Here is a 14,954-nt window from a genome sequence, read left to right as displayed (position 1 = left end):
TCTCTTTTTGTCTGGACTGGCCATTTGCTTTTTACTCTTGTTTCCAAGGTCCTATAAACATCTTGTATTGGTTAAGGTAAGGCCAAGCTGTTGCTGTAGAGAATCCCAACAATAAGTCAGTGGCCAAAAGGAGATAAAACTTTGTTTCCCTCATATAACAGTCTATGGAAAACTTCTTTTTTTTTTTTTTAAAGATTTTATTTATTTATTTGAGAGAGAGAGAGAGAGAGCGCGCGCGTGCGAGCGCACACATAAGCAGGGAGTGGGGGAGGGGCAGAGGGAGAGGGAGAAGCAGACTCCCCACTGAGTGGGAGCCCAACATGGGGCTCAATCCTGGGACCCTGAGCTCATGACTTGGGCCAAAATCAGATTCTTAACTGACTGAGCCATCCACACACCCTATGGAAAGCCTTTTAAGTAAGTGTTTTCTCTGTTCCCTGGGGTCACCAGGGGCCCAGATTCCTTCTCTCTGGATCTCCTCTGTGCCTCAGGACATTGTCCTCCTATGAATGTTCCAGCTCAGGTCACCGTCCTACTATAGGGGCAGCAGGGAAGAGTGTGGGAGCTGCACGTTTCCCCAAGGCTTAGGACTCAGGACTTCATTTCTGCTCACATTCCACTGGCAACCACTTCATCATATGTTCCTGTCCAGCCACCGGGGGCACTGGGAAGTGTCATCTAGCCAAGCGCTTCACAGTCAGGGGGCACAGAATCTCTGCCAAGCCTTTCCTGTCCCACTGGCACACCTAGAAAGTCATCATTTGTCATTGTTTGTAACTCTTCTGCATATATTTTAGAAACACGCACTAACCAAGGCTGCTGGTGGTGTTGGGTGTGACCTTGATCACCATGTTTACTCCCAACAGAACAATGTTATCAGGCACAAGAAATTGTGAAGGGTTCTTTATTATTGCTTCCTAATAAAACTCCTAGGGATTGCCTATTTGATCATTCAGGTACTACAGATCTTATCATTTAAAGATATTCTGTTACCGGGGGAGGGGGTTGGGGGGGTGGCTCAGTCGTTAAGCATCTGCCTTTGGCTCAGGTCATGATCCTAGTGTCCTGGGGTGGAGCCCCATATCGAGCTCCCTACTCAGTGGGGAGCCTGCTTTTCCCTCTCCAGCTCCCCAGTGTTTGTGTGCTTGTGTTCCCTCTCTCCCTATCTCTTTCTGTCATAAATAAATAAAATCCTTAAAAGAAAAAAAAGCCATTCTGTTATGGAAGCAGTTGTTCAGTCAAAGGTAATCCATATGTTCCCATTTTAAATTGCCTCTTTGTCATAGAACTTTTGTTTACAGACATCACAGAAGTGTGTCTAGGAGGCTTGCAGGCTTGTATTAAACCCCTGAATTGGTTACCAGATAAACTGGTAGGGGGAACAGCCACTCTCCAATGTGCTTTTTGAATTACAGATTGCTTTCTCCAAGTAGTAAGAAACTAAAATTGCAGTGTTATTTCTAGCAGGAATCCGTTTCTTTTAAAGACTTGTTCATGCTCTTGACTTTAGTTGTGACCATACAAATTGCTAGGCCAGCCAGTGGTCATGGCACCTAGTGCCATTATAGGAATTGTTATAAAATCGTTTCCATTGGTGAGTTAAAAAAAACTGAATGATTCCTAGAATCCATCAAGTAGCCAGTAAAAAATGCAGGTTAAAACCTTGGATATGATTGTATCTTGAAAAGGAATATCAGTTTCTTCCCAGAAAATGTGAACATTTTTAAAATGTTGGAATCAAAATGATATGAACAAATTTTGTATTGGCAAACTTAGAAAACATAGATGAAGAACTTTTGCTGTTTTTCAAATACCTAGAATATCTTGGCTGGGATTTTTATTTCTGACCACAATTTGTTAGAGAAACTTTTCAAAACTGTCTAGAATCCTAATACTTTACCAACTATGCCTTGGTTAATCTTATTTGAAAGCACTCACTGCCAGTAAAAGATCATAATAATCAATTTCTAGCAAATATGTCCTGTAAGGACCAACCAAGGGACAATTTGGGGCTAAATATGGTAACTTGTTTCTGTGATATCAGTCTCAAAGATGAAAATGAATCCTGGATGTCTTGACCTCCTCTAAGAAGAGGCTGTGACTTCCTGATACAGATTAGAACAATTTAATTTTTTTCCTAAATTTTGTCACTGGGGTTTTATATCTGTGCATCTCCCCCTCAGAGTTAGACATTTCCCAAGGACCTTCCGTCTTTCCATTTGTGAATAACTTCTTGCCTTAGTAATTCTGTCTCGATGAATTTAGTAACAGCTTTATAGAGCAAATAGAAACATTGGGAAGGTGAAAAATTGTGTGTTCCTCCTCCACCCTTTTCCCCCAACCCCAAATCATAGAAGGAACTTTTGTGGTATTTCAATAGGAGATCTCCTATTTTTCTGGTTCGTAATGGGACTCTAAATTTTTTCACCTATAAGGATGGTTTATTTACTATATTACTTTGTAAGATAGCCTACAGCTAAATGCTGCTCTTATTGATCTGAGCATTAGTTCTGTTTTCTCTAATTTGCCTGTGTGGTACTATGAATGAAAATGATTTCTCTGGTAACAGGGTCTCTCTTTGAATGAGTCACATGAGCAATTTTAAGGAAACTAGCCGTTTTTTTAACAGTGTGCAAATTCTATTCCCTGAGAGGCTACGAAAAGATTTCAATTAGATTTGAAATGAGACCCCTCAAATTCACATATTTCTCTCAGCTCCTTAGGCAAAAATAACAAGTTAATAACTTAATTCACAGTTGTTTTCTTTTTAGTAGCAGGGGATTTGGTTTTCCATTGCATAAATTCTCCTCTTTGAAATAAATCAGAATTTCAGTTTGTAATCCCAAGGCCTTGGAGTCCTACAGCTTAGAACCCTGAAACAAACCTAACCCGAAGGAAGAGAATTCCCAGCGTGGGCCGCAGTAGCCAAGAGCTGAAATACATAAGTAGAATTGCAACTTGACTGCATTTTAAAAGCTGCCTTTTCGAAGATCACAGTGATGTCTTCTGAATTGCCGTTTACATCTGCTTTGGATTACATATGTGGCCCTTGTCTTGGAGGACTCTGAATTCACTGATGAGTGTCTTCATAAGCTTAATTAAAAAGCAAAAAAAGTAGGAAGTAGTGCCGAGTTCAGTGCTATCTGCATATGGTAGTCATGCAATAAATATTGAATGAACAAATAAATAAAAGAAAAACCTCATTACCCACCGAGAGTGTTTTTCTGATATAACAACACGGTCAGGATCATTCTCTCTCTCCTTCTCTATTGCTTCATTCTCCTCAACATGTAAACATGTTCAAGTCTCTCCCATCCTTAATGAAATGAAGCAAAACAAAAGGAATGGGAAAACAGCTTCTCTCTACCTCAGGCCCTTTTGGGCTACGGTCTATTCCTTTCCCTCTGTTCTCATCTAGACTTCAGAAACTATGAGACTTGACCCTACCAGTTGACTCTGCTTTTTTCCCCCTCATTCCTCATTCAGTGTCCTGCAGAATGTCCCTGGCTCTAGTCACCTGCCTGGATGTAATCAGAATAAAGGTACTGTTAGGTCCCCCCAAAAATGGGTACCCCAATAATGGGTCCGTGATTAAAGGAGCGAGACTGATACAAAGCAAAGGTCAAGCAAAGCTTTATTTTGCGCCAAGCATCAAGAATCAGACCGACCTTCAAACAGACGGCTCGGGGACGCCCCTTTTAGAGGACGACCCCTCCCTGCTTTTCAGACTAACTTATAGAGCAAAGGCCATGTGGTTGGGCCTGGCCACACACAGGTGGCTAACTGAATTACAATTCACCCCACAGTAGCCATGGAAACTAGCCCATCACCTTGGTAGCTGGGAGACAGTATGTGCCCCCCACTGATCGGATGTCTCCACCTGGCCTGACCCACCTTTGTACCTGGGCTTTGTTACCTGGAGCTGGTTTCCGGGACTTGTTTTTAAGTCCCCTGGGGGAAGGGGAGCAGGGACTGTTTAAGGGTTAAACAACAAAGTTATTGTTTAACCTCAATGGAAGCCTCTGGCTAAAATAAAAATATAAAATAGGTCCTTACAGGTACCACTTACTCTGTAACTGCCAGATCCCAGTGGACACTTTCCAGTCCTCTTTTTTTTTTTTTTTTTTAATAAAGAGAGAGAGTGAAGGGAGGGGCAGAGGGAGAAAGAATCTTGGGGCTCGATCTTACACCAATAAGATCACGACCTGAGCTGAAATCAAGAGTCAGTTGCTTAGCCGACTGAGCTACCCAGGCACCCATCCCGCCTATATTTTAAGGAATTGCTCTACTGTGCTTGACCCTCATGGTCCTCTGGTTCTCACTTTACTGCTCTCCCCAGATTCTTTGTACGTTTCTCTCTTTGTTCTTTCCCTGCCTCCTTTGGGGCCTTCCCTCCATCCATCCCTGAATTGGTACTGCTCAGGGTTCCGTGCTAAACCTCTTCCCACTTAACATACTTGGATCCATTTTCATCTCTAGGTTTTACCTTTCGGGCTTCTGTCCCCAAATCCACATCTCTAGCTTCAGACCTTTCTCGGAGCTTCAGGTTCCGGTTTTCAGTGTCCTGTTATTACCTCTATCGAGATTCCTTTGAGTGCCTTCAAATCAACATGTCTAAAACCACGCTTATCTCTCTTTACCTGCTTCACTTGGTGCATTCTTGCCTTTCCAAATTCAAATTAGTCCTCAAGTGGTGCCAGTTTTGCTTTCCTATATTTTCACATCTCTGCTGTCAGCCTCCTGTTCTCATTATCTCTTGCCTGGACTGTTCTATCAGGCTCCTAACTGGTCTCCCTGACTCCAAATCTACCCTCTTTTTGTTCTTTAAAGTAACAAATCTGGATGTAATCTCCATGAGGGTAGGGCGTCTTTCTGGTTTTCACAAAGCTACCTGTCCAGTGCTTGCCTCATTGTAGGTGCTCAGTTAAAATTTGAAGGAATGAAGGAATTTACCTGAAATGCATGGATGACCAAGTATCTACCTTCCTTTCAAGAAATCCTACAAATCCAATGGGAAATCAAAGAGAAGAAGAGCAACAATTCTAGAAACAGAAAATCGACCACTTTCTGAAAGGTAGTGATGAAGTTCTAGAACCTGGGTGAGGTTCGGTGGGCTGAGGTCCGGAGCCGATGACCAAGAAAGAATTCTTGAGACATCTTTGGTGCAAAATGGTGGTTTATTAAAGCACGGGGACAGGACCCGTGGGCAGGAAGAGCTGCTGTCCCAGGTTGTGAGGGATGGCAGGTTATGTACCCTGCGGTTGGGGGAAGGTGAGGGAAAGGGAGGTTTCAATGGAGCTTTCATATGCTAAAGAGGTCTACAAGGTTGGGGAAGGCAGGGAAACGGAGGTTTGAACGGAGTTTTCATATGTCAAAGGAGGCCTCCAAGGTGCAGGGAGGAGGCTTGATCAATGTTGTCTTTTGGCAAGCCATTAACATCAAGATAGTTGGGAGATTCCTGGTGGGATGTCACAATCCTGCTATCAAGCGTCTTTGTTAGTGAGATTTAGGTATAGAAGAAACTTAACTTCACTTACATTTCCTTCTTTCTCGTTTTGGCAGTTAGGAGTACCTGAGGAATGTCACATACATCACCCAGGGGAGCAGATGGAGAGGGGGTGCAAGGTGCCAGCTTCCGCTTTGTCCTCAGCCAGCCTCCTGCTCCCTCATCAGTAGGACCTGCGGAGAAGTGAATCCAAAGCGACGGGAAGATAGACCGCGGTGGGGAGGGGCCGGCTCCCGGCAAGCGGTGGAGCAACGGAGCACAAAATCGGGACTTTTAAAAGTCTGCTCCACGGAGGGACATCACTCCAGAGGCTAAACCAGGGGGGAAACCCAGGCGGGGTCAGCATAACCCCAGGTCCCGCGGGCTCACAGAAGGACCGGGGGTGTCTGAGTGCCGCAGAGCTCACAGGTATTAGAGCGGGGAAGCCGGCTACAGCGACAAAGCCGAGGAGTGAGCTCTCAGCCCCAGGGTTACCTTGTGCCGGTCGCAGGCTGGGTGGGCTCGGAGCGAGGCTGGAGGCCGCGGAGACGGAAGCGACCGGGCGCATTTCTCCAAGTGCCAGCAATTGACTGCTTTCCTACCAGCGCAACCGCAGGCCAGGGAGGTGGGGCGGTTGGGCGCTTTTCTCTGAGGAATGGAACCCCAAGCTCTCGGCTCCTCCGGGCCGAGAGATTGGGAGGCCGCCATCTTCATTCCCGTCCTCCGGAACTCTACGGAAAGCGCTCAGGGAACAAAAGCTCCTGAAAGCAAACCTGAGCGGATTACTTAGCCCAGCCCCTGGCAAGGGCGGTGCAATTCCGCCTGTGGCAAAGACACTTGAGAATCACAACAACAGGCCCCTCCCCCAGAAGATCAACAAGAAGCCCAGCCAAGACCAACTTCACTCACCAAGAACAGCAGAATTCTATAGGAGGAGAAAGCAAATCTTATCTGGACAAAATGACAAGGCGAAAAAACTCACCACAAAAAAAAGAACAAGAGGCAGTACCGAAGGCTGGAGACCTAATCAATACGGATATTGGTAACATGACAGATCTAGAGTTCAGAATGACGATTCTCAAGGTTCTAGCCGGGCTCAAAAAAGGCATAGAATATATTAGAGAAACCCTCTCCGGAGAGATAAAAGCCCTTTCTGGAGAAATAAAAGAACTAAAGTCTAACCAAGTGGAAATCAAAAAAGCTATTCATGAGGTGCAATCAAAAATGGAAGCTCTCACTGCTAGGATAAATGAGGCAGAAGAAAGAATTAGTGACATAGAAGACCAAATGACAGAGAATAAAGAAGCTGAGCAAAAGAGAGACAAACAAATACTGGACCACGAGGAGAGAATTCGAGAGATAAGCGACACCATAAGACGACACAACGTTAGAATAATTGGGATTCCAGAAGAAGAAGAAAGAGAGAGGGGAGCAGAAGGTATATTGGAGACAATTATTGGAGAGAATTTCCCTAATATGGCAAAGGGAACAAACATCAAAATCCAGGAGATGCTAAGAACGCCCCTCAAAATCAATAAAAATAGGTCCACACCTTGTCACCTGATAGTAAAATTTACAAGTCTTAGCGACAAAGAGAAAATCCTGAAAGCAGCCCGGGAAAAGAAGTCTGTAACATACAAGGGTAAAAACATTAGATTGGCAGCGGACCTATCCACAGAGACCTGGCAGGCCAGAAAGAACTGGCATGATATATTCAGAGCACTAAAGGAGAAAAACATGCAGCCAAGAATACTATATCCGGCTAGGCTATCATTGAAAATAGAAGGGGAGATAAAGAGCTTCCAGGACAAACAAAAGCTGAAAGACTTTGCAAACACCAAACCAGCTCTACAGGAAATATTGGAAGGGGTCCTCTACGCAAAGAGAGACCCTAAAAGTAGTAGATCAGAAAGGAACAGAGACAATATACAGTAACAGTCACCTTACAGGCAATACAATGGCAATAAATTCATATCTCTCAATAGTTACCCTGAATGTTAATGGGCTAAATGCCCCAATCAAAAGACACAGGGTATCAGAATGGATAAAAAAACAAAACCCATCAATATGCTGCCTACAAGAAATTCATTTTGGACCCAAAGACACCTCCAGATTTAAAGTGAGGGGGGTGGAAAACAATGTACCATGCTAATGGACATCAGAAGAAAGCTGGGGTGGCAATCCTTATATCAGATCAATTAGATTTTAAGCCAAAGACTATAATAAGAGATGAGGAAGGACACTATATCATACTCAAAGGGTCTGTCCAACAAGAAGACCTAACAATCTTAAATATCTATGCCCCTAACATGGGAGCAGCCAACTATATAAACCAGTTAATAACAAAATCAAAGAAATACATTGACAGTAATACAATCATAGCAGGGGACTTTAACACTCCCCTCACTGAAATGGACAGATCATCTAAGCAAAAGATCAATAAGGAAATAAAGGCCTTAAATGACACTGGACCAGATGGACATCACAGATATATTCAGAACATTCCATCCCAAAGCAACAGAATATACATTCTTCTCTAGTGCACATGGAACATTCTCCAGAATAGGCCACATCCTGGGTCATAAATCAGGTCTCAACCGGTATCAAAAGATTCAGATCATTCCCTGAATATTTACAGACCACAATGCTCTGAAGGTAGAACTCAATCACAAGAGGAAATACATGGAGACTAAACAGCATCCTTCTAAAAAATGAATGGGTCAACCAGGAAATTAAAGAAGAATTGAAAAAATTCGTGGAAACAAATGATAATGAAAACACAACAGTTCAAAATCTGTGGGACACAACAAAGGCAGTCCTGAGAGGAAAATATATAGCGGTGCAAGCCTTTCTCAAGAAACAAGAAAGGTCTCAAATACACAACCTAACCCTACACCTAAAGGAGCTGGAGAAAGAACGACAAAGAAAGCCTAAACCCAGCAGGAGAAGAGAAATCGTAAAGATCAGAGCAGAAATCAATGAAATAGAAACTAAAAAAACAATAGAACAAATAACAAAACTAGGAGCTGGTTCTTTGAAAGAATTAATAAGATTGACAAACCCCTGGCCAGACTTATCAAAAAGAAAAGAGAAAGGACGCAAATAAATAAAATCATGAATGAAAGAGGAGAGATCACAACCAACACCAAAAAAATACAAACAATTATAAGAAGATACTATGAGCAACTCTATGCCAACAAATTTGACAACCTGGAAGAAATGGATACATTTCTAGAGACATATGAACTACCACAACTGAACCAGGAAGAAATAGATAACCTGAACAGACCCATAACCAGTAAGGAGATTGAAACAGTCATCAAAAATCTCCAAACAAACAAAAGTCCAGGACCAGACGGCTTCCCAGGGGAATTCTACCAAACATTTAAAGAAGAATTAATTCCTATTCTCCTGAAACTGTTCCAAAAAATAGAAATGGAAGGAAAACTTCCAAACTCATTTTATGAGGCCAGCATCACCTTGATCCCCAAACCAGACAAGGATCCCACCAAAAAAAGAGAATTACAGACCAATATCCTTGATGAACACAGATGTGAAAATTCTCACCAAAATACTGGCCAATAGGATCCAACAATACATTAAAAGGATTATTCACCACGACCAAGTGGGATTTATTCCAGGGCTGCAAGGTTGGTTCAACATCCGCAAATCCATCAATGTGATACAATACATTAATAGAAGAAAGAATAAGAACCATATGATACTCTCAGTAGACGCTGAATAAGCATTTGACAACGTGCAGCATCCCTTCCTGATTAAAACTCTTCAAAGTGTAGGGATAGAAGGCACATACCTCAATATTATCAAAGCCATCTATGAAAAACCCACCGCAAATATCATTCTCAATGGAGAAAAACTGAAAGCTTTTCCGCTAAGGTCAGGAACACGGCAAGGATGTCCGTTATCACCACTGCTGTTCCACATTGTACTAGAAGTCCTAGCCTTAGCAATCAGACAACAAAAAGAAATTAAAGGCATCCAAATTGGCAAAGAAGAAGTCAAACTATCGCTCTTTGCAGGTGATATGATACTGTATGTGGAAAACCCAAAAGGCTCCACTCCAAAACTGCTAGAACTTGTACAGGAATTTAGTAAAGTGTCAGGATATAAAGTCAATGCACAGAAATCAGTCGCATTTCTTTACACTAACAACAAGACAGAGGAAAGAGAAATTGAGGAATCAGTCCCATTTACAATCGCACCCAAAACCACAAGATACCTAGGAATAAATCTAACCAAAGAGGCAAAGAATCTGTACTCAGAAAAGTATAAAGTACTCATGAAAGAAATTGAGGAAGACACAAAGAAATGGAAAAATATTCCCTGCTCATGGATTGGAAGAACAAATATTGTGAAAATGTCTATTCTACCTAAAGCAATCTACACATTTAATGCAATCCCTATCAAAATCCCATCCACTTTTTTTAAAGAAATAGAACAAATAATCCTAAAATTTATATGGAACCAGAAAAGACCTCGAATAGCGAAAGGAATATTGAAAAAGAAAGCCAAAGTCGGTGTCATCACAATTCCAGACTTCAAGCTCTATTACAAAGCTGTCATCATCAAGACAGTATGGTACTGGCACAAAAACAGACATATAGATCAATGGAACAGAATAGAGAGCCCAGAAATAGACCCTCAACTCTATGGTCAACTAATCTTCGACAAAGCAGGAAAGAATATCCAATGGAAAAAAGACAGCCTCTTCAACAAATGGTGCTGGGAAAATTGGACAGCCACATGCAGAAAAATGAAATTGGACTATTTCCTTACACCACACATGAAAATAGACTCAAAATGGATGAAGGACCTCAATGCGAGAAAGGAATCCATCAAAATCCTTGAGGAGAACGCAGGCAGCATCCTCTTTGACCTCAACCACAGCAACTTCTTCCTAGGAACATCGCCAAAGGCAACAGAAGCAAAGGCAAAAATGAACGATTGGGATTTCATCAAGATCAAAAGCTTTTGCACAGCAAAGGAAACAGTGAACAAAACCAAAAGACAACTGACAGAATGGGAGAAGATATTTGCAAATGACATATCAGATAAAGGGATAGTGTCCAAAATCTATAAAGAACTTAGCAAACTCAACACCCAAAGAATAAATAATCCAATCAAGAAATGGGCAGAGGACATGAACAGGCATTTCTGCAAAGAAGACATCCAGATGGCCGACAGACACATGAAAAAATGCTCCACATCACTCGGCATCAGGGAAATACAAATCAAAACCACAATGAGATACCACCTCACACCAGTCAGAATGGCTAAAATTAACAAGTCAAGAAATGACAGATGCTGGCGAGGATGCGGAGAGAAGGGAACCCTCCTACACTGCTGGTGGGAATGCAAGCTGGTGCAACCACTCTGGAAAACATTGTGGAGGTTCCTCAAAAAACTGAAAATAGAGCTACCCTATGACCCAGCAATTGCACTACTGTGTATATATCCTAAAGATACAAACATGGTGCTCCAAAGGGGCACGTGCACCCAAATGTTTATAGCAGCAATGTCCACTATCAAAAGAAAAGAAATGCAGCCATCAAAAGAAATGAAATCTTGCCATTTGCGACAACGTGGATGGAACTAGAGGGTATTATGCTTAGCGAAATAAGGCAATCGGAGAAAGACAACTATCATATATACTCTTTGATATGAGGAAGTGGAGATGCAATGTGGGGGGATCGGGGAGAGCTAGGAAGAGAAAAAATGAAAAGATGGTATTGGGAGGGAGACAAACCATAAAAGACTCAATCTCAAAAAAGAGACTGAGGGGGGCACCTGGGTGGCTCAGTGGGTTAAGCCTCTGCCTTCGGCTCAGGTCGTGATCTCGGGGTCCTGGGATCGAGCCCCACATCGGGCTCTCTGCTCTGCAGGGAGCCTGCTTCCTCCTCTCTCTCTCTGCCTGCCTCTCTGCCTACTCATGATCTCTGTCTATCAAGTGAATAAATAATAAAAATCTTTAAAAAAAAAGAGACTGAGGGTTACTGGGGGGAGGGGGGATGGGAGAGGGTGGTGGGGATATGGACATTGGGGAGGGTATGTGCTATGATGAATGCTGTGAAATGTGTTAACCTAGCGATTCACAGACCTGTATCCCTGGGGATAAAAATACATTATATGTTTATTAAAATTAAAAAAAAACTTAAAGGAAAATAAGATTTTTCTACTTAAGGATAAATTTCTACATCTCTAGTACCACAGTGTTGGATATTATGGCTGCAAGTTATGTTGGGACCTCAGACAAGGCAGAGGAATAAGGATGTGATGGATTGGGGCATTTGTAGAGCTAAGTTGGCCATGGGAGTGAGCCCTTAGCAGAGTCTAGAAGTCCTGGCCATGGGAGTGAGCCCTTAGCAGAGAGTCTAGAAGTATGGCACACAAGCTGTTCTCTCTCTGAGTTGCTAATACCAGGTGGGTCATAAGTGGGGTGTTGAGTGAGGAGGCAAGTGGGATTTTCTGGAGAGTAGCAATGCCCAGCTGCAGGTAAGGTAAGCTTTGGCAGTTTCCCTCTGTGCTTTTGCAACCCCATTTTGCATTTCTCTGTTGGAGAGCATGGCACACGATGTAGAAATTGTTCATTTACTCTGTCTTCTCCCTGAAGGGAGGATACCTGGTGGACACAGATTTTGCTATTTTCATCCTGTGTTCCCTATATCTAACACATATTAAACATTCAATACACGTTTATGGAGTGAACAAGTAAAGGGTAGGGGGGTGGGCATGTGAGGGTTGTTTGTGTTGTATAGAGAGAATGTGAGGAAGATGGTCTGGTATCACTGGGGTTTTAGCACAGCAAAGAGATTTGTCTCCTATTAAATGCATTCCAGCCTCAGAGGGATGTGGGTGAAAACAAAGTGGCTGCATCTAGACAGTGGCTGGTAAGGGGCAGGTAAGGTTTTAGAGGCTGGGGGTGGGGTGATGGTTCAAATTCCTAGTGCGATGGACCCACGTGGGTACTTGCAGCCTGAAAGTTGGCCGATAAGTGGATGCCAGGCCTTGAACCAGCCATAAAAGCGCAGCAAGAATCCCATCAGGCTGGATGCACTGGTAGAGAGGGGACTCTTTCTGGTCCTCTCCCAGGATCTGTTGGAATCTTCTCAGGATGGGGTGTGGCCAGGCCTGCCGGCCACAGTGCTCCCTACTGAGTAGAGATGGAGACGGCAAGGATGCTTACGTTCAGGAAATGTACATATGGTGTCACTGTTTGTGTTTCCTCATTTGAGCTCTTCTTAGCCGTATTACCACTCTGTCACTTCCACTGTGGAGATAATTGTAATCTTAGAGGGTGACCAAAACGGACAGATCGGTCACTCTGCAGACGGATTGGCTTCCTGTGCACACACGCTCTTTTCAAGACAGTCATGGTGTTACATGGAGCCTTGGATATGGATTTTATGATAAACTGTGGGAGTTGCTTAGCTTATTTGGAGAAGGTCTTTTCTCCCCAAGAGCCGTCTATGACTTGGCTTAGTGAGAAGTTCAAGGTTGATTTTTGCTGGTGTTTTTGTTGCGAGGGTAAGCTTCATCTAAAACCGATTGCCCTGGGTTCCAGTCTTGCTTCTTTCCCTTACTAACGATCCAGCCTCAGGCCAGTCACTTAAACTTTCAGCGCTTCAGAAGAGGGGTTGTTTGAAGATTACTGCTGATACTCACCCCGTTCCTTGTACTGGGGCTGACACGAGGTGGGAACTCAGTCAGTGGCAGCTCCCGTCATTGCCTTTGTCAGGAAAGCATGCAGACAGTTTCAAAAACAGAGGAAATGAACAAGTCTCTGAAGTCTGTTCTCTTGCTGCTTTTACTTAGAAAGGATGGTAGATGGCTACGTGTTTGCTATTAGCACTGCACACCTAACTACAAGATGCAACTTGCCAAACAGATAGGAGATACTGACTTTTCGTGTTTTTTCCCCCACCTTGAATAACAGCACGTAGTTTCTCAGCTACATGGTCTATTTTTAAGAACGTTGCAAAATCCACTCAATGAGATAATCTTGAATGCAAGAGTATTTAAAGCTGATTATTGCTTCAGGGCTTTTTTTCCCCTTTCTTCCATAAACCATAGTTTTCAATTATTTTAGCATCACCATACATATCATAGAGCTACATAGAACTGCCAGATAATTTCATTGTATCACAAAGCATTTGCTTTCAGAGCGGCTCTTTAAGAGGTGAATACAATACGATTTAAGGGATTCTCTTTTTGTTTATTGGAAAATATCTGCCTTCCTTTAGGAAGTCTTTAAACTCACAGATTATGAATAAATAGGTATGGAATTATTGTGCCGCTTTGTAGCTACTCTGACTTGTAGATAAATTCTGTAATATTTTTTAAAATTCTTGAGAGAAGAAAGAGATCCTGGAATTTTTGAGGCGATGCTGTGTGTTTTAATTCCCACTGTTATTGGCCGCGGAGTTATAAGTATTATCTGAAGAAGTAAGTACGGTAAGTGTAGAGTATTTTTATCTTTGAAAATTGTTGTATTGATACAAGTCTTTTTTAGTAAATAGTGAAGGTGTGTTGAAGGTTGATCCAAATCTCAAGGTATATTTTCTCACATTTTAATGTAACTCTTAGTTTTTCCATATGCCTCGAGCCCTAACACTGCAAGTGGTAAAAATGTAATGAATGTGTGCAAGAGAAACTCTCTGATTCTTGCCGTGGGTGGAATTAGTTAATGATATTCATTCTGATGCAGGATGGTACAAATGGGGCATATTAAGAGACCTAAATTAGGTCAAATTGAATAATTGAATTTATTCCTTTACTTAAAAACAGCTTAATCAGCGGAGAGTACTGAAGTTCTAAAAAAAGTTGAATTAAATATTAATAGGGAGTTTATGTTTTCAACTTTTTCCTCATTTACAACGATCGTAGGATTTTTCTCCTTCTGCCTTTTACAGATCCTCGGAGATGAAGTCCAGCCCTTCTCACTTGACGAAGAATTTGATTATGACGCTGTGATGCTAACCCCCAAGTTCACTCCTGCAGAGATAGATGCGATCTCAGAGCTATCCAAGCAAGAGAGATCACCGACACAGACTTAGAGGAACCCCACGGCTGATTCACGGAGACATCTTTGTGTTCGTGTTTATTTTGTTGTTATACAAGCAACATTAGAATAAAAGGTAAACCTACTATGATTCCCTTTGTCGAAATTTCCTTGTGCATTAATTGATCAGAGTTTTTGTCAGGAGGGAGCCATGACTAACACGACCAAGGAGATCTGTGCACTTGCAGGATTCTCCTCTGTCACGTGTTGCTGAATCCCGTGGCAGGCGAGGGGAGATGGAGGTGGCGAATGGGGACAAGAAGCAATACCCACAGAAGGGTCCATTTTTTTAATTAATTTTTTTTTTATTTGAGTGTAGTTGACACAGAATGTTACATTAATTTCAGGTGTACAGCATAGTGATTCGACAAGTTTATACCTCATGCTATG

At 42.5% G+C, this 14,954-nt stretch overlaps 1 protein-coding gene across 6 annotated transcripts in view; it reads left to right on the top strand.

The window, feature by feature from the left end:
- IFTAP (intraflagellar transport associated protein) overlaps nt 1-14,667 on the top strand; it is a 72,778-nt gene extending 58,111 nt beyond the window's left edge. For 3 of the 6 annotated variants that reach the window (XM_080816810.1, XM_080816808.1, XM_080816811.1), the window contains exon 7: nt 14,416-14,667. In XM_080816810.1, the coding sequence (XP_080672936.1) occupies nt 14,416-14,559 (144 nt within the window). In that variant the 3' untranslated portion in view covers nt 14,560-14,667. The remainder of the gene's footprint in view (nt 1-14,415) is intronic. The other 3 variants (XM_080816809.1, XM_080816812.1, XM_080816813.1) reach the window with 3 other exon arrangements.
- Nucleotides 14,668-14,954: the final 287 nt, after the last annotated feature.

Source organism: Martes martes, assembly GCF_963455335.1.
Source record: "Martes martes genome assembly, chromosome: 10".
Classification (NCBI taxonomy): domain Eukaryota; kingdom Metazoa; phylum Chordata; class Mammalia; order Carnivora; family Mustelidae; genus Martes; species Martes martes.
This window is presented reverse-complemented; position numbering and strand designations above follow the sequence as displayed.